Here is a 20,953-nt window from a genome sequence, read left to right on the forward strand (position 1 = left end):
TCTTTTAAATGAGCCTATTTAATTGGTCTAGAAAGAAAGTTCTATTCTCTGAAAGCGTTGATGGCATGAAGTTAATATAATAAAATGTTAATGCTGGCTTTGCATCTTCCCTGAAGGCAAATCTGAGCCACAAAAGGCAACAGTTCACGTATAGCGGTCACACAAATTCCACAAAGATGTGAGATAGTTTTTTTTTTAAACAACTCACGATCAAGAACCTTAGATCTAATTGTGCTCAGCAACTACATGGGTCAGCCCTGACACCCCAAACCATCCAACAGGACAGACCATTGAAGCTACGTCTAATGATGGAAAAATAGATTATGAACCGAATAGGTTCATCAGGTCCTTCGCTGATTGAGCTGCTATCTGGATTCCAAACTTTTCTTACTCATGTCATGATGTTTAGCTTGCTCTTCTCTTATACAACTTCTGATGCTAAAGGATAGATGAAGAATTTAAAATGCAAAGTTGGAATTAAAGTTTGGCACTATGATAACATAGGAGGAAGAAAGAGTAAATCTAGGTGGCCAGTGATGGCTCCGCAGTGACAATTGGAAGTTTCTGTTGAGCTGGGTGAGCGGTAGATTGCATTTTCATGGAGGCCAGCAAGGAACAATGAAGATCACCCTCCCATTGCTACCAGAACCGGTCCAGCACCATTGCCTTGCACTGATTGTGCCTCTTTCTCTTATGCAGGGCCTTCTCTCCACCAGAAAGTCCTGGGAGGGTGGGAGAGCAAAGCCATCACAGCTACAGCCATGGTCTGGATCTCCTCACTTCCGGCTCCTCTCTCTATGGACTTAGTGTGACTGTGCGCCCAGGGGGCAGGGTAACAGTCCCTGGCCTCAGCTCTGATGGTGCCTTGATGCAGGACCAAGGACTGTAGTGCCCTTCAGCCTATTCTGCTGAGTCACAGAACCTCAAGCCATAACAGGGAGTTGCTGCACCATTTAGCCTGATTTTTGGCTTGCTTCGCTTTATCACAAGTGTGAGATCCTCAGATGGTCCCACTTTCTTGTCAGCCTAAGGAAGGACTACCAGGCTGCTGCCTTCCTTCTTGCTGTTGCTCTCCTGCTCTGGGAGGTGTGGTCTGTATGCAGCCCCAGGATCACAATTTGAATCCCCTGCTCTGGATACAGCTATGATGGTGAGATTTTTACCAAACTGAAAACAGATTCAAGAGAAGGTCAAGAGAAAATAATTGTGTATGAAATGTAACCTATTCAAAGTTGATATTTAAGAATGAAGAACCACATTACAATGTATAATGGTTGAAATTTAGAAGCAAGGTATGTGATTCACAATTCACACCGACCTATATTCAGTAGAATAAAATCCCCCTGGAGTCAAGGTCAAACTCCTGGAGACTACAGGTAGTCCTTGACTTACGATCACAATTGAAACCGGAATTTCATCACTAAGCAATGTGGTCGTTAGGTAAAACATCGTATGACTGCACTGCTTAGTGATGGCAATCCCAGCACTCCCCACTGCCATTGTTATTAGCCGAAGACCCACCTCAATCCAAGCCACTCCAGATTTGTTCCCGCCCAGCCCCAATCCTCAGTAAGGTAAGGGACTGCCTCCAACTCCTCCCACCTACCTATCTCCCCCCGATCTCTGCCCTTCTGGCCACCCTGCACCCTGCCCTGTGGGGCGGCAAGCAGTTCCAGTACCACGTGGCTCTGGGGCTACTTGCCACGCTGCAGCTCAAGGGCTTCTTGGTGCAAAGGGCCAGGCTGGGCATGCCTCGTCAGCAGCAGGAGCAAGAAGACAGCAAGGTCAGCTGGGGCAGCAGAACGCAGGGTGGCAAGGGTCTTGGAGTGCAGGGTGGCGAGGGTGACTGCAGCTGGGACAGCGCTGGGGTGGCTGTAGCATCCAGGGGTGGCTTTGCGCTACACTGCAGCTCAGAGGCTCCTTGCAGCCCCAGAGCTGTGGTGTGCCAAGAAACCCCTCAGCCACAGCGTAGCAAGCAGCCCCAGAGCCATGCAGTTCTGGGGCTATTTGCTGCTTTGCAAGGCAGGGTGCAGGGCAGCCAAAAGGGCAGAGATGGAGGGAGACAGGTGGGGGGGGGTTGAAGTGCTCCTGCGGTCATAAGTGCAGGCAGGCTGCCAAGTACCCAAATTTTGATCATGTGACTGCAGGGGCACTGCAAGGACCATAACTTTGGGGACTAGTTAAAAGTCAATTTTTTTCAGCACCGTTGTAACTTCGAAAGGTCACCGAACAAATGGTCATAAGTTGAGGACTACCTCCACATGGACACATCCATGTTTTTTTGGGTGACGATATGGAACTAATTTGCAACTGCCTTCTGAGCCTACCTTTTTTGAGATTAGTGATTTATAGCCTTTTTGAGCCTTACAATGCATTAGCTAGGTCTCTCTAAACAAAACTCTCATAATGGCATGTACTTCATTGCACCCAAATAATTGCCTTTTTAAAAACCAGGTTAGCTCTATAAGCAAATTCACAAGAATTAAGATTTATGTGTGATTTTTTTTCCTGCAGAGTCCAAGTAGTTTCTTGACTGGGATTCTCCAAAGTTCATGCTATTGTTGGCTAATATACATATCAGTAGGTATCACAGAAATTCAAGACTTCCAGCAGGGACATGGCAGACTGAACACTGTGCTTGTGGGTTCCACGGGCAGGACTGACAATGCAGCAGGTTTTTCCTGAAGCCCAGGAGCATTTTATCAGGAAAGGAAATCACTCAGAATTACCCCATTTGTTCTCCAGGACGGCGGCTTGCAGCCAGGAGATAGTAAACAGCGTTTGTGATCGATGGGTAAGAGCTGCTCGGAGGCTGGGGTGTCATCATTTCCAAGCCACGCTGTAGCCTTAAAGGGACATTAAGTCCAGCCACCCCATTTCTAAATCACCCAATTTATTTTTTTTTTTAAAGAATGTGTACCCTAAGAGAGGCTTTCTACAGCAAGGAGAAAATGCTGTCTTGGTGCTTATCGTTATTTTTGTGATTCTTTTTTTTTTTTTAAAGTTCTTTTTAAGTTTTGGATTTTGCTTTCCATCCAAATATTAAGGAGGGTTGAAACTATGTAATTGTCTCATTATTATTTCTGTACTAAATTTGAAGATTTTAGCATTTTCCTCCATGCTGAATCTGCTGTTTTGAACTCTCAGCTTTCTGCTGCTACTTTCTCTGGAGAACTGCCTGTTAGCTTTCTTTCACTGGTGTAAACACATTCTGAAAATTCTTCTATAATCTCCCACTTTTGCTGGTTAAGTTCCTAGGGGGCACCATAATCTACTGCATGAGACATGGAGGGTTTCAATCAGACTTCTGACATTCACCGAGACATTAAACAGATGCTTTCTGATTCCTGCCAAGCTCTTATAGGGGGTGTTCAGGACATTGTGGAAAAACTGAGGTTTGAAATGTGTCATCTGGCTGGGGAGGTCATGGAGGAAATTGAAGAGCTTAACAGTGATAGAAATGTCTCTTTTAATAGTGAGATCGGGCTTCTGTTGAAATGCTAGATGAAGATCAGTTGGTTGAGTTGAAGAGATTGAACGGAGGGATCGATTTGCAAGCTATGAGTGAAATTGACTTTGAAGAGAAGTTGGAGTTTTTTGTGGGGGCAGTTGGGCTGCTTGATCTCTTTATGAAAAAAGCTCTGTGTATATTGTGGAGATATATAAATGCTTTGGTTTATTTTGAAGTGGGGTAAGGGTTTTAGAATATTTATCTGGATTGCTTTTAAGGTTTGGTTGACTTCACTTATATTTAATGATTTCAATTAAGATTATTAAGGCATATAAAAAAATAATAAATAAATGTTTGGTTTTAGGTTTGATATGATTAGGATTATTATAATTGTATTATTAATTACAATGGCAGACAATTTACATGTTTTTTAGTTTGATCTTTATTATAGTAGACAGGAATGTATAGAATAGTAGTAGGAAGAAAGTAATAAAATAAATGTTAACTGGGGGGGAGTTGATTAGGAGGTTTATATATCTTTTCTTTTTCTTTTTTTTTAACGTAAGGGGAGGGAGCAATTGTATTTAGTGATTTTTATATTGTGCCAATGGAATGATTTATAGAAATAATGTGATTTTGGTTTAATACAGAGTAAGGGATTGATTATGGAGATTGTTTATAGCCTTGCTGTTAAAAGTTGGAAGTCACCTCTTTCTGTAACCTTTAAAAAAAATTTGCGTTTTCACTCTTTTTTAGTTTTATTATTCTTTGTAGTTTTTTTGTTTTTCTATAGTTTTTATCTATCTGAAATCCAATAAAATTCTTATTGAAAAAATGAATAAGAAATTCTACTTCAACATACCTCCTCATGCACTTGGACAAACTGGTATTTGTGGACAGTGAAAATAGGCAGTCTTTGCCTACACATGGCATGTCACTCTCTGGACTTCATTTGAACATGAGAAGATATTTCTCCTTTATCTTCCTATATGGCCAGGTGAGTTAGATTTTACCAGTTACCAAAGCGGTTTTTCTTCCCCCTTAATTTCTTTTCTACATGAAAGTTGCTGTGCTGGAATTCTATCAAATGAAGTTTGCCTGCTCCTAGTAGCCACATTTGGGGGGGGGGCGTCAAACTATCTTGATCTCGCCCCATCTGAAACAAGGAGACGGATAGATGCGAAAACATACAGCTGCAACTTTGTTCTTTCCTTTCATTTCAAACTCAGCAAGAGAAATACTGAAAAACGTCCAAATGTATCTAAGGCTGTTGAAACCCAGTAAAAGTGGGAGTCTTTTGCTTCTAATGTTTATGGAGTTTTTTTTTAATCCTCTTTTTTAGTAAAAAATAAAAATAACGTTTTACTTACTTGGAAGTCTTTTTCTTCTAGGATTTCCTTTTTCCATCTGACAAGGAAGGCAGCACAGACATATAGGTGGAAGTGGGAAAAACCTTCTGGTTCAGACTGTTAAAAGAAAGCAAATATATATCTAAATAAAAACATATTTGGATAGATATTTATCAGAAGTCTTCGTTATTTTCCTTATTTTTAAAATGTAATTGTTAAGATTAATTGCAGAATCAGATTCCAAATAATAGCCTTTTCATTTGGGGAAGGAGAGGAGGAATAAATAAAACAATACTGCTCCAGAATGCCTAGCTTATGCAAGTATATAAAAAACATACTATCAACCAATAAGCTTCTGCTATTGAGCATCAAGAAAAGACATCTGGCTTCAATCTTAGTTTAGGGAATAAAACTGCTGTGATTGTTCTTCATCGGCAAGTTTTGCTGGGGAAGAGACAATGGACTTCACTGGTTCTTCTCCAGCTTTGATGACTTCTGAAACAAGGCATCATTCTGTACAACCTGTCATATTTTGCATTGTATTGGCTGCATTCTTACCTGACAGAAAAAGTGTAGAAGGTAGTATTTGGAGGAAATATCTAGAGAGGTTGGTTTAATCCCCAATCTGTTTATATAAACATGAGGTTGCTAGGAAAGGTAATTAAAGGATCTAGAGTTGGGAATGATCAATATGCTTATGACAATACATTTATAATCAAGTTATATCCAAGAAATTATGTATCAGAAAGATGTAGTCTTCTAGTATACAGAAGAACATGTCTTATTCAGAAGTCCCATCTCATAAACAACTTGAATGAAGGATGTTCTAAAAATTCCTAATGTTTAATCAGAATCACTACCATTATAGCAGGAGAAGGATGGGGAATAAAAAAGTCTGCTTTTTTTCTCGCACAGAGACTTTGCCTCTGTGCAAGAAAATTAACCACCTTAGGCCTATCTGTAAGACACAGCAGTCCAGGAGTCTTAATTTCAACCAAAGAGACCTGAGACTGTCTGGGGCTAAAACTAACTCCTTCTCAACCCACTCACAAGTTTAACGGTTCACACAACACAATCCCCACCCCATTCCTTGACCCAGTTAAACATGCCATCTGTAGTTGACCCAATTCAAACTGTAAAAAGAACAAAGCAAGGATGCTAAGATGATTCACACCTCTCTATAATATAAGGCAAAGAATTTGGGAAGAATTAGGTAACAGCTAAAGAGATCACATGAAAAAGGACAACAAACTATACCTACCACGGAGAAACAGAGCTTTTACTACCCTTACACTCAACAAAACTGACAGAAGATTCAGGACAAAAGAAAAGCATAATTTTTTAGAATTTGAAGGTGACCGTGTAAGATGGCTTAAAATTGATTTTTGATCTGATCTAGTAAATCTTTTATGTCTGTGGGAGCATGGAAAAGAAGAAACCACTGTTTTCAGTCTAAATCCAACACCATCTGGTAGAAGTCAAAGTAATTGAGCAAAACTTCATGAGAAACTTTGAATAATGCTTTACATAAAGGCCTAAATAACATTCCCTATACAAGCTGTATCAAAAAAAAAATTTTTCCTTAAGAAAGGGAAATAAAATTGCAAACTATGCCAAAGATCTAAATTTATTCTTGGTATTTTCCTTTTTCACATTGTTTTTCAGTACTGTTTGCCTAGGCTCTTTTAAATTAAATCAAATGGACTTAAGCATTCAGTTCATTAAAGGAAAAATGCATATTCCCTTTAGATCTGAGAATTCATCATAGTTCAGGGATAAAACTAGGGTATAAAGCATTTCAAATGGATAGTCTTGGACAGTTTTGGAAATTGAGCAAAGCACCTAATGCATAATTGCCTTTCCTAACACCTGCTACCTATTATAACTTTCCATTTGCAACCCTTGAAGTTACAAGCAAATTCATCTTTAAATGTATAAAATGGCAGGCCAATAGCTAAAAGCTGCTTAGAAATCAAATATAAACAATGACCTTGATTTAAATATTTTAGCAAAAGATCTTAAAAACAGATGTACAGCCTTCCAGAAGACTTATTCTGAACATATTAGGCGTGACTCTGAGTGCATCACCACAGAACCATCTGTCATCATCAATAAAAATCATTTAGACGGTTAACACCACAAATATCACATTGCCTCACAAAAAGTTTATCGCTTCTCCGGATGAAATCGAACCCATTATTTCAGACTTTGCCCTCAAAAATCTCATGAATTAGTCAGAAGCTGAGTCTAAACTGAGAGACAGAGAGAAGTAAAGCAGAATAAATTATGTGGTTACATTGCACCTCACCAGTTCAAAAGGGAATGTTGTTATGAGGCTTAACCAATATTGGTTTATAATTGCAACAAAACCTATTCTACTGTTATACCAAGAGATTTGTAGTTTAAAGGGTCATTTCCCAACTGCAGTAAAACATACACATTGATTACCCCTTTTTTAAAAAATAAAGTTTTAGATCCCAGTACAAACCATACAAATAACAAATATTATTCCTATTTCTTTGTATAATGCTTTATCTGTAGTGGCTACTAAAGTCAAACAATACTTCCTTGGAATAATAAAAGTAATTGTTTCACTAGCTTGAAGTAGTTGTAGGAGTAGCTGTTTGAAGACTATTTGGGGACAGATTGTTTTAAAATTGGTTTAGATAAGTGGGTTACAAAAAGAATTAGTAGTGCAAAGGAAATAGCAAAATGGGTCTTAGGTGAAAGGTACTAATTGGCTCTCCTTTTTCATGGGCTATCAAACTCTGCCCATTCACTCACTCCAAGCTGTATCTCAGACACTGGTATGTTGACTTCCAACCAAGCAATTATTTCACCTGGAAAAAAAGCATCTGAACTGTGGAAAAGGAGCTACAAGGAAGTGGACAGCAAGCACAAGGGAGAGTTAGAAGTCCTCTCTTCCATATTTTGAACCAGCCAACCACTTTCCAAAAGAATAAGAACCTAAAAGTTGTGACAGAAGTATCTGTAACAGAAAAACTGCCAACCCTTTTCAAGAAAAACAAAAGACAATTATTTCAAAAGCCAATAACCCACATCCTCTAGACCACAACTCTTAAGAACCACAGTCAAAACTTGCTATAATCGAGGATTAAGTTGTAGCACATAATTATCTATTCCTACGTTAATTAAATTGGGGTTCAGAGGGAGAAAATGTAAGTTTATTTAGTATTATGTCTCTTACTGAAATAAACTATCTGCAAATTCCTTTGAAATGCACATCCTGCAATGTCCAGGTAACTTAAGCTTCAGAAGGGAATTTATTTTATTTGTTGAATTTTATTACCGCCCATCTCCCCCCCAAAGGAGGGACTCTGGACGGGAATATCTACTGTATCTCCATGAAGGAAATAGCTAATTGCTAAATCTCTTTTCTATAACAGTGGCAGTCATCTGTGATTTTCTTAAAAAAGCTTTTGCAGGCTGCTTCTATTTGACTGAACCGGCTGCAAAGCTCCACTTCCACACCAGAGAATAAATACCAAGGATTCAGCAGTCCTGCTCTGAAAGTACAGTCACTTGGCTGGACCAGCAACCAGTTTACTTGATTGAAGGCCTCCTTTCCATCTCACTTTCACAGTATGAACTCATGATGGACAAAATAAACAAACAAGCAAACAGATAAACTCATTTGGAAGGAGGGCTGTATACAATACAGAGCTAACACATTTTCTTTAATCTCCATTTTCTTTCACTAAGAAAGCTATGCAGAAAGAAATGATGGACAATACAACTTTTTCCCCCCGTCAGAATTAGTAAGGAACAGTTAGAAATGAGAAAGGCATAATTCCACTTCCTCTGCAAACTTAGCCTTAAACAGGTTCCCTGTTTAACACCAGCTGCAATTCTGCCATATATATGGACCAATAATAAGTAGCAGTAAGGATTGAGCAGCCTGATGGGGGACTTGAGAATATCAGATGTTGACTAACAAAGCTGTTGGACTGAATAATATTTCTTTTATATTTTTGCAGCTGCATTAACAAATGCAGTGTTTGGAAAATTCAGCACGGGAGAGAACAGCTGAGAAGATTATACTGCATTTTGGATTTCAAGTCTGAACAGGCTTGAAATAGCTGAATAATCTATTCCTATTAGGAGCTAGTCAGACATACAAAGAAGCTGCCATCAGATTTCTAAAAGGGATACACAGTAATCTCACACCCATCTTCTGTTCATGTTCTATAGCACCCTCTGCAACCTGATTCCTTTCAGACGCGTTGGACTACAGCTCCCAACATTCCCAGCCAGAGTTTGTTTGATTTTCATTCAAACCAAGGAGTCTAGAAATCTTGAAACGATTTTGATTCTAGATAAATGGATAAAGTCACCACTTTACTGTACTTGAAATCTCCATAAGCTAAAATGTCCTCTGAAATGGATAAACTGAAGACCAGTTTAGGAATTGCAAGAGCTTATCAGCTGAAAAACTCTTCTCAGCCTCTGAGTACATTATCTCAGGATTAACATTCTGAACTCACATCTTCTTTTGAGCCAGGACAAACTGAAACCATGATGACACCCTCACATCCCATCTGATCCTAATGACACATTCCAACCCCATTCACAAACATTCATTTACACAACTCTTTTCACCATGTACAGATCTGCAGATCACAAGGAACAGAAGCAGAAACAGTGGAAAGAGGGAGGTGACATGTCAGGAATTGTGCTGCCTCATGGCAGGAGGAGTATAATAGAAGTATTAGAATGTTCAGTCAAGGACAAGCTAGCTGAAGTATAAGAGACCAGCAGAAATAGCAATGCCTAACCCTGCAGTTAAACATGAGAAAACTCTCTAAGGCAGAAGTTCTCAGACTGGGTCACCCTTCCTAGTGAGAAATGAGTAAATTTAAGAGCGAGTGCAAAATTTGGGAGGGCTGCCCATAAAAACCTCAGCTGACGTGAGAATTGGCTCCATTTCTCCTTGAACAACTGGTGGTGATCACATAAATTCATTCATCAGTTTAAAGATTAACAGCACCAGATGGCTTTTTAGTTGGGCAGAATATATTCTATGAACATCTGAACTGTTTTTCCTGATCTGGATTTAGGGTTTAGCATGTTGGAGAACCCATCCTTGGTGTTGCAAAACCGACTTTGGCTGAAGAGGAAGAGATAGAAAGTAGTCCTGATTTTAAGACGTTTTAAGGGGAGGGAGATTCCCTTCTTCTCTCTCTCTCTCTGGAACTTTGGTGTGCAGAAGAAAAAGGAGGGTGTCTTCATCCAAGCAGAAGGAACAGATGGAGCTGAGCCTTGACGTGGGGCTATAGGGACACTGCCTGGCCAACATCTGGCAGAGAGCTGCCATAATGAGTCTTGCCCAAGTGGTAGATTAACAGAGCATCCATACTAAGGGGCAGTCTACATGGGAAGAGCTAGGGCTCTTGGGCAAGAAGACAGGAAACCTGCAGCTTTCCCGATTCGTTTTATATCTTCCCAAAGGCATTGGCCTGGCATTGCTGGAAGGCAGAAACAGTGGGGAGGAGGCTGTTGATAGAATCCTGAATGGACGGCTGTGACTAAAAGAGACCCAAAAGGTAAAGACCAAAGCTCTACCTACAGAAAGAGCAACGCACCTGGGGCCGGATACTCCCACCTCTCCCAAAGGAGAAGGAAATGAAATACGTTCTTGAAGCTGAGGAGGGGGTTATCTATTAGTCCATCAGTAACTAACCAGGCACCTATCTTGCAGTCCTGATGATGGAAACATGTAGGACGGCTGCCTTGGACCTTTAAAGGAAGAGGGAATGTAAGTCTAGCTCAGCTGAACTTCCTTGGACAGAAATAGCAGATCTCCAAGGGTGAGATGCTGGTGAGAGTAAAGACTGAAAGTGACTACCAACTCTATGACTCACTGTATCGACTGTGTGACTGGCTGGGGTGGTTCTAAGAGGCATCTACATGGCCTTTATTTGACCCCATGCCAATTCTTGCTCTTAGATATAAGAACTAGGACTTCACGCACAAAAGCAGAATACCTGCAAATTAAGGGGGACAGGAGGGTCAGAAGTTCCTGCCAACGTTTCCTGCTAGTGGAATTGCTCAAGGAAATCAACACATTGCTGTTGGGAAAAGGAAGCAGGAAATCATGCCATTTTGGTATGATCCAGCTTGGTATCTCTCTGGGGATGGAGGAATGTCACTGAAAAGCCTCACTTGCTTAATTTATAGCCCAGAAATTAAGAACAAAGTCTTTTGCAGCATCTATTTCAAGACACAATGTTTAGCTGTCCGGAATGCAAAAAGGTTGACCAAGCCGGTCCAGGACAGCAATTTCTTCCCAGAGGAAAAATCTGATCCTTTGGCTCCCTTGACAGCTGGATCCCACAACACTTGGAACTTGGCTAAAAGAGGGTCATGTGATTTGGGGTACAGCATCATTCAGCCATACAGTATTGTGTTTTGACAGACTCTGTGTTATAAATGCAGGATTTTTTTTTTCTTGGCCTAGATTGCTGTATGAGAAATGATGTCTGAAATTAAAAAAAAACAGAGTTTCTCTCCTCTCTCTCTCTGTCCTTAGAGTCAGCACCATCTAACAACAATTTGGGATGCAGAGGAAGGTGTTTGCACCTAAGCAGAAATAACAGAGGGAGCTGATCCTAGACACACTGGGATGTCGAGACACACAGAGACATCCACACAAAAAAACCCAGCACGGCAATGCAAAGGGAATCAGACTGGAAGTTGACCAAGAGCTGCATCAATTGGTCTTGGTCAGTCAGCTACTTAATGGAGCTTCCATATAAAGAGGCCATCTACATCTAAAATGCTATGCCTTCTGTGGAAATAGATAAGAAATATGCAGCTTTAGTGATTTGTTAGAGACCTTGGCCTGGCATTGGTGTACGTAGAAAAGGTGGAGCAGTGACCTTTGGTAGGATCAAAGTAATTAACCAGGCACCTATCTTGCAGTCATAAAGCCTTTGGTAGGCTTTATGACTTCACCCATTCAGGTTAAACTGGCAGGTACTGACTGTTCACAGACTGAAAATGTCTTCCAGGATGTAAGTTGGACTTCAGGAGGGCTGCTGGACTCTGGGGAACCTTCCCTCTTTTTGTAGCCAACTTCTCAGAGGGGAATTCCAAGGGTGAAAAGGCCCATTTGGCCTCTTCTTAGGAAAGGGAAGCAGGGAGAAGATGGGCTCCAGGGCACACCCAGCTGCTTTCCCTGCTAGTTTTAATTCTTCAGCTGATCCTTTTTAATCAACTGGGATCATACACCCCCTTTACCTTGCTTCCTGAATTAGCCATGTTTTCTTGAACTTTGAAGAAAAATTGAAGGAAAAGCTAGAGTGGCCAAGGAAGACAGTAGATCACCCAAAAGCAAAACAAGGTTAAAATTACGCAGGTCAACCCAATCTGGAACTACACCTTTTCCACTTGGGCACCTGTGAACCACAGGGATGTTGTTAGGGGATCTAAGTGTCACTTATTATGTCACTAAGTGTCACAAGTGCAGGATACCAGTCATTATGTACAGCAAAGGAGAAAAAAATAAATTAATGATATCGGGATGCAAAAAGCATTGTGGAGCATTTTGGTAAGAAGACCTTTGCCCTGGGATGGGGGAACAGAGAGGGGAAAAGTAGGCAAGGCTTGTCTTCAGGGCTGGGCTCCATCACAGAGATTTCTACTGAAGAAACTTCTCTCTTTTCCCAAATGCAAGGTTACCCAGAGGGAGAGCACAGGATAAACTTTCCTGATTCACTAAGCACCCTTCCTACTGTATCTTCTCTGACTACCTGGCTTTCTCATGAGGTTTTCTGCCTTCCATGGGAGCCTTCTGGGATACCTCCCAATTTTTCACCAGAGATCTTAGATGGGAAATAGGCTGTTTTACTGTTGAAAGTAATCGCTTCAACCAAGAAGTACTAATTTTCCTCCTGGCTGATCTCCATCATGGGGATAGTGTTACAGGATCGAAGTCTGTTCAATTGAAATGAAGTGATTCTAGAAAATAGGCCTCAGTCCATTCCTTTCCGAAGCTTCCTTCCTCTCTGTTCTAGGGGATTTCTCAACTGTTTTTCCTGTTTTGGGAGAAAAAAAAGAAAGGGTAGGAAAGCAAGTGATCCAGGAGCTGGTACCCAAAGCTCTCCAGGAGCAGCAGGCAAACTGGAGGATACTGCAAAGTCTCCTCAGGAAAAAAAAATAAAATTTGTTATTGATCCAGAGCCCCAAAAAGAGGAGCGGCTTGGTGAGTAGATGCTTTGGGTTGGGATGGGGCATTGAGAGGGAAAGGGAGGGAGTCCCTTCAGGAGTGGACCCCTCCATATAGGCATAAACAGGAGCCACTTCTGCATCTTTCCTGATTCAAGGCTGCACACAGGGACAGGGCAGAGGCAAAACAGAGGCTGTTCCTGACCACGAAGCACCCCTCCTGCTGGACCTCCTGAGTCCACACTGATTTCCCACAAGTTCTTTGGCTTCCACGGGACTCTTCTGGGCACCTTCAAGATTGTTCAGTGACACTTGTCTACATACTGGCAAATGGGGAGGGGGAATACAGAGAGTGGGATTTGCCCAAGGACACCACGAGACTTCTCTTATGGCCAGGAGACTTATCAGCTCTGTGAACCAAAAAAGCTTTTTAATGGATGGAATCGGGTCTCGATGGGGAGGACGCTGCATGGACAGGGCTGCCTTTGCCGCATTTCCTTCATGTGTAGGAGACCTAAAACTTTGCTGAGGATCACAGCCCCGTCTCTTCTTTCCCAGATTTCCCCAAACAGGACAGCCGAGGGAAAAGGAGGCTCCTCTTCACAAAGAAAGATCCCCACAAGGCACGTAAGGCCCAATGCGAGGCTGCCTGTGTCAGAACAGACCTGCGGACCAGCCAGAATCTCTGGCAAGAGGTCTATGAGAGGAACAGCAAGGCAGACCAACACGTAGGTACTCCTTGGACACAGAGGGTCCCATGGCTGGGCTTTGTTCCAGCTTTGAATCTCAGATTCTTTTGCCCAATCACAGTGTGGTACAAATGATTCCACTGGATAGAGAGAGTCTCAGAAGGGTTTCCAGCTTCCCCTCTCAAAGGGAGGCCATTGGGGACTACTGGGGGCAAGATGCCCCACAGCCTGCCTGACTTACAGCTTGACTCTTTTCCATTGCAGCAGGACCAAAACATCATTCAGTGCCTCAGTTCCATCGCTGCTCTGTTTCAGCTGAAGCAGAGCGGGGAACTGAAAGTCCAGGTTCCCCGCAACAAGAACCTGTATAGTCTAGCTGTGGTGGTAAGTAAGTGGGAAGGAGGGAGGTGAAAATGGGTGGCAAACAAAGAACGATGGAGAGAAACTAGGGGGAGAGGGAGAGGGAAAAAGCTACCCCTGGATTTTCATAAGTGTAAGCAGAAGCTTAAAGTCTGTCAGAGAAAGAGAATGCAGATTTCAAAAACAGGCCCATGCAAAGGGTCCTTCACCTGCGGGACATTCCCCTTTGGGCTGAAAGACAAGCTGAAGCAGAAGAGCAGGTCAAAAGGGGCTGGGAGAAAGAGGAAGGCGTGGGCTAGAGCAGCCTGGTTGACTTTGGGTTCTCTGCTTCTCTCCGTTCTTGTTTCCCGCCAGGCTCTGTTGGAGGACAACAATTTAAGCAGCTTCTCTGCAGGACTAGCTGCACTTCTTGTGGTCTATGAGATCAGGTCAATTTCTTGTTTCTTTTCTAGTGTGTAAGAAAAATCTGTTTGCAGTACTCAGAGAGTAAGAAGGGAGAGAAACAAAAACAGACAAAAAAGTAAAAGCACAGCTTCATCTGGTATACCAGGTGTGCCCCTTCCTACAGCAGGAGACCTTTCAGACAGTCACTCATGCCCTGGTCGCCTTGTAGCTTGACTAGTGCAACATACTCCACAGAGGGCTGCTCTTAAAGACCACCCAGAAGCTTCAGTTGGTCCATTGCCCAACTTTTGGACACTTCCAGCTGGGGAAACAAAATCAAAGGAAACCTTTTCCTTGTGAGGTGGAGAGGGTAGATTGACCTCCCCACCTCTCCCAGTGGTTGGCTCAGCTTCTCCTATTCTCTTGGGAAAAATGAAGTGGAGGGCTGTTGACTAAGACGATTGACTGATGCCTCTTCCTTCTTTGGCCTCTACAGCAAGGTTCCACCAGCCATGGACTCACCTGTGGAATCCATGCTCCTGGACCTCTTTGTCTTCCTTTGGATGGGCTCCATGGAGATAACAGATGAGGATATTCCTGAGGTACCACCTTCACCAACATTTCCGGGATTTCCATTCCAACGTTGGCATGGCTGGTAAGACATTCCGGCAAAGGGTATGTCACCCTCTCTGTGTTTCCTTTCAGGTCGAGAAGAAGTTGCTGGAGGAGGCCTTGGGCCTCATGCTCAGAGGTCTTCTTCGGCAAGGTCCGACAACACGGCACTTCATTTTCATTCTGAAGGTAAGGGCGTAGAAGTCCCAGGAGGAACTTGAAGGAACACTTGGCCAGTGCAAACATTCAGAGAATCAAGTGTGGAAACTCCTGTTCAATGTCCCACTCTGAACAACAGCTGGGGATTGTTCTGGAATATAGGCATCAAGCACCACAAGCACACTGGCTTGTCACAAGAGCTGTTTTTCTTCATGCAGGGATCTCTTTGTGATCAAGCGTCTTCAACTGTAATGTTGCAAGGCCAGAATTGCAAATGAGAAAAAAGTGTTTATAGTGACCTTGAGTTCTTTGCTGGGAAATGCCAACCCAAAGCTTCCTCCTTCCAAAGAGGCTGGGAGTTCGGAAGGCTGGGGCAATGTTCGAGGGAGAGGATGGCTCCAAAGGCCTGGAGAAGAATGTACCGTAAACTGCACATGTGCCCTTTGGCAATGAGATTCTTGGCTCTGGGAAATGAGCAAAGGTGTCCTCTCTTCTTCAAATCCACAGCACTTTGAGCCACATGGATGGAGATGTTTCTCCTCAGTCTTGAAACAGCTTCTCTACTGTGGGAACCATCATCCTAGGATCAATGTATGTTGCAAACCTATAATACCATGGATTGTAGGCTGTGGGTCCCCTGCTGCTCTTGGGAACCCATCATCATTTAACCTCTCTCTTGGGAGAAAAGGGCAGGGAGGGTTTCTTCTTCCCTTCATTCCACTTGATGGTAGACTAGGGAATTGCTGGAATGGATGTCTTGCTGGGTAAGATTTGGGGCAATGGGTCAAGAGAAGAAGGGGAACTGCTCTCCAAGACACTTGGCATCAGTGTGATGCACTTCTTTCTCTCTCTTCCAGCTTGCTAAAGTCCAGCAGACATTTCCACAAGTCCCTGCAGAAGTCTGGGATGCTGGAAAACAGTATGGCTTCATTAATGAAGGTAATTTCATTTAGAACGTTCAGGGGAAGGGTGAGGATATCAGAACATGGAAGGAAGGAAGGAAGGAAGGAAGGAAGGAAGGAAGGAAGGAAGGAAGGAAGGAAGGAAGGAAGGAAGGAAGGAAGGAAGGAAGGAAGGAAGGAAGGAAAATCCCATGTTTTATATCTGAAATGGGGTATATCTTTTGCAGCTATGTACCCAATTGATTACATTTCAACATCTCTGTCATTCAATTGTTCTCACTTTGTTGACAGGCGTAGGGCTCTGTACCATTTGCCTACTTTCCTACTTTCTTATCTATTTCTCATCTTTTCTTTTCCATGCAGATGACCTAACAGTAGAGGAGCTGTGACCTTCTCCCCCCCACCTCCATTTAACAAGCTAAGCTGGGGGAAGCTAGCTCAACATGGAGATTAGGAAGCCAGATCATCCATTTGCTCATTTGTTCAAGGTGATTGTTTGTTTTTCACTGGTCATAACCAATACGATGGAGATCTGAGAGAATGGCAAGCTTCTCCCCCTAGGATCCATCTTGTGAAAGACCCAGGATATGCACTTTGGATTTTAAATTCCCACCAGATTTACAAAAGGATAGGAAGAAACACAGCTTACCACCTGCTGTGTAGCTCTCGAAAAACAGGTCAGCTGACACATGGAAAGAAGTCACATTAAAAGGGACATTGAAACTTGAATACATTCTATTGTATTAGAAGGACTGAGATGGTGGTCTCAAGATTCTCAAAGTTTCCACCAAAGTCAAGAAAGTCTATAACACCAAACACAAGATGCCCCCTCAGCATTTAGTGAGGATGTGGATCATCAATGGGGACAGTAATATTCACACCAGTAGAGTTACTCAAGGATGGATGAAAGGGACTTCCACTCTGTCTCAGGGAAAGGCCCTCAGCTTGTTCCATTCATGCCCCTCAACTGTTGCAAATAATTGCTGTATTTGTTTTGTTGCACGCTTCTGACCTTATAATAACCTTGATATTTGTGCTTTTAGATCTTTGGACCATTCTCAATCACGTGAAGAATGGACCTCTCCGCTATGGAACTTCGACTATTCAACCTCAACTGATAAAAACAGTTCTATTTCCAGAGGTCCATCTTTCAGGCCCTTGGGAGATGGAACTTCCTGCATGATTTGCACAGTACGAAATGCACTCGTCTCAGGAGTCATGCTTCGGCCCTTCTCAGCAGTACTGAAGATTAATTAAGATGGCAGAGAGAGAGGGCTCCATGTTTGGGCTGTTGTCATGTCCAGCACTTCTGGCTGGAGGTTCATGGGCAGGTCAGACTGGACCGGAGAGCGGCATGCCAGAGGAAGACAGTGTTTGTCGTTTCCCCACGTGTGGCGGCATTTTTGCGGCGTTTTGCTATCCGCGCCTGCCGAGCCGCTTTGGGCTGGTTGCGCTGTGCTGTTCCTGTTGCAGGTTCAGCAGCAGTTTTTCTGGACTGGGGGTACTTTGGACTGGTTTTTCGGAGGACCAGACTGCAGGTGGATGACCGGATTGCTGCTGGATGCTACGGGCAGGCTGAGAGGCGGGCTGATGTGGGATGCTGCTTCTGGACGCTCTTTGCTGCTGTTTCTCCTGGTGCTTTTCTTGGAGATTCTGCTGCTGGAGGCCTTTGCCATTGCCTGTTTCCTTCTGCACTATGGACTTTATTCTTCTGTGGGACACTGGGACTTTGGAGGTGTGGCCAGTGGCCAGGTGGGAGGCGACAGTAGAGTGGGAGGCTCCTGTTGACCCCTTTCCCCCACATAGGCCACCTGGCCTGCCCTCTGGGTAGTCCTGAGAAGGCAGGAAGTAAGGAGTAAGGTGGCTCCATCTGTTTTTTTTTTTCTGTGCCTTTGTGAATTGACTGTTTCCTCTTTTCCCCTTCCCCTGGATGAGAGTGTGTGTGTATAGTGTATGGGGAGGTGGCAACTGGGTATCCTGTTGGCGCTGAGAGTTGGTGAAGCTAAAGTGCCTCTGGGTGCCCAGCTTCCCCTCCCAGGGATGGCTGAGGACACTGGGAGGTTTCTGGTCCCGGATTTTGAGGGGCTCGGATGTGGGGAAGGGGCTGCCACTGGGGAGCTGGTGGTGGGCTATAGTATCATGGTGGCATGTGGCATGGGGAGATATGGTGGGCGACGGGGAGCAGGCTGCCTTCTGGGAACTCTGAACCATTGTCTTATACGAGTTCTATGTGCCAGCTCCTTGATCCCAGCCTCGATGCCCTGTAAGCAGACCTTCAGTGGTCCTGGCCTCCAGCTGCTGCTACTGAATGCCAGGACGGTTTGCAATAAGGCCTCCCTCACCCGTGATTTAACCCTTTTTTAAGTTATTATTACTTTCTAAAATAATAACAGAAAAAGGGGAAAAAATTAAAAAATAGACAAAGATGTTATATAAAAAACTACATAACAGGTGCTTAAAAAATAAGAATATAAGAGAAATGTAAAATAAAATAAAATAAAAACATGAAATATAATATGTCATTACAACTATAAATTAAAATTCTTTCTATATTTATCTAATGTAAATATGATGCAAGGGTACATTCTAATACCATTATATAACAATCAGCCTTTCCCCTAAATTACTATATTTTGTATAAACGAGTCCCATATTTCACTGTACTTTGCACTTATCCATACAAAGTCTACGTCTATAGGCAATACTCTCATAGGCGGCAAGTGTAATCAGGTCTTCAGTCCATTGAGGAAATGGGGCCAGACTTTCACCTTTCCAGTGTTGCGACATCAGTCTTTTGGCCATAGGAAGGGCATGGAGAATCCATTTATGTTGTCCAGTTGTCAAATTCCATGGACTACGTTTGTAATTCAGAAGAATATTGTCCTCTGAAAATTTTAGTTTTTGTCACACAGCCGCATTAATTTGATCCACCCCTTTCTCCCAGAATTTAGTAAGTATAGCAGATTGTAAGAACGTATCTTTTAAGGAAGCATGGTCCTTATTACATCTCTAACACCGTGTTGTCTTAGACAGTCCTTTCTATAAAAACACAATGGAGTCCAATAAATTCTAAATATTATTTTTTGTTGCTTAAGTCGTAGTTTTAGGTCCACTGACACCCTTCCTCTAGAAGTTTAACCGTTCTCCCTTTGTCTAGGCTATATAGGCACCTCTAATTCTCTATTCCATTCACGTCTTAGCATCTGCATATCAAATTGATTTATTGATAACAAATATCTTTAAAAAAAATAGTAGGGTGTTTTTTTTACTTTTAAAGGATTTCACAAGTTGTTCTAATCTCTCAGGTATCTCAGAAGCTGAAAATGCTGCTGGTCCAAACAATGCTGTTAACACATGTTGTCATTGTAAATATTGCCACTGAGTTACCTCTGGTAGATGTTATTTACCTCTTAACACAGGATACGTTAAAAATTCATCTTCATCCTCTATCAATTGATCCAAAGTCAACATGCCCGCTTCCATCCAATTTTTCCATATCCCCATCTTTTCCCCAATTTCTAATGTTGGGTTTCAAATCCTCATAAAGTCAATTTCACATGGGAAAAGGCACTGAATCTTTTTTTTATTAGACATTCCATTCCATAGCTTTCTGAGATAATGGTTTCCAATGATTACCATTGGAGTTCTATTGTTTTCATGATTTAATCCTTGATGAGAAGGACAACATGGTGTGTATCACCAAGACCTGGCTGGGTCCAGAAGACAGGGTTGCCCTTTTGGAAATATGCCCAGCTGGGTTTCGAGTGTGGCATCAGCCGAGACTCCAGGGCAGGGGTGGGGATGTGGTGACTTTCATCCAGGAAACCCTTAGGGCTTTAACCATACCTCTACCCCTGCCCCAGGATCTCGGCTGATGCTGCACCCGAAAACCAACTGGACATAACTCCAAAAGGGCAACCCCCCTTCCAAATGCAGCCAGGTCTCGGTGATACACACCAGGTCGGCCCTCTCATTAACGATTAAATCACTGATGAGGGCAGTCTTATTACAGAGCAACGTGGTATTAAGAAGCAGCAGCCGGAAGCCAGGGCCTCCAATGGTCTGCTGGCAGGGTACTGGAGCTAAGACCGAGGAGCCGGAAGGCAAGACCAGAATCAAACAATGGGCCAGAATTCCCTGGGAATGGCCGGCTCTCTGTCTCCCACCATATGTCCTCATGCCCATCACCAGCAGAGTACTTTGCCCTGCCCCCATCCCCGCAATGGCTGCCCCATCTCCATATCCAAGTCCCTTGGTTCCCAAGACCAGGAAGCACCCACTGTCCTCACCAGCCATCCCTGGGAGGGGAAGCAGCACTCTGAGGCACTTTACCTTTACCAGCTCTCAGCACCATCAAGGTACCTCCGACCCAGGCCTCCTGCCAAAATCGTCCCAATGTGCTGAGCAGCCCAACAGTCCCGCTTCCATTCAGGTGAGCGCCAGTCCGGACACCGCCCTCCAGCCAGGCACAGCATCCCACATCCATCCGAGCACAAGGACAGCGGTTCCAGAGCGCTCACTCTCTCCACCATCTGAAATGCGTTCTTCAATCCGAAGTTATTTTCCAAAAGACCCTGTGCTGCTTCTCTATATTGCCTCAGTTTTTGAAATCTGTGGTTATCTGATCTCCAATCATAAATAAACTTACAATATAAGTCTTTATTTTATAGAAAATTCTGCATTGGATCCATCCAGGGCATCTCCTGTCCCCAAAAACTATGTAGGAAAGCTACACACACACACACACACACGCACCTGAAATATCAGGGAATGGAAAGATTTTAGTTAGCTCATGCTATTTTGATCTCATATGGTTACATTACAATTTTGTGCAAGATCTTATAAGATTTTCACACTTCT

The 20,953-nt window shown here is 43.0% G+C and overlaps 1 protein-coding gene across 1 annotated transcript in view; it reads right to left on the reverse strand.

Moving 5' to 3' along the window:
- Nucleotides 1-20,953, reverse strand: part of TBC1D22A (TBC1 domain family member 22A) — a 173,782-nt gene that overhangs the window by 41,496 nt on the left and 111,333 nt on the right. The window contains exon 12 of the mRNA XM_063307950.1: nucleotides 4,822-4,917. Within this exon, the coding sequence (XP_063164020.1) occupies nucleotides 4,822-4,917 (96 nt within the window). The remainder of the gene's footprint in view (nucleotides 1-4,821; nucleotides 4,918-20,953) is intronic.

Source organism: Candoia aspera, chromosome 7, assembly GCF_035149785.1.
Source record: "Candoia aspera isolate rCanAsp1 chromosome 7, rCanAsp1.hap2, whole genome shotgun sequence".
Taxonomy (NCBI): domain Eukaryota; kingdom Metazoa; phylum Chordata; class Lepidosauria; order Squamata; family Boidae; genus Candoia; species Candoia aspera.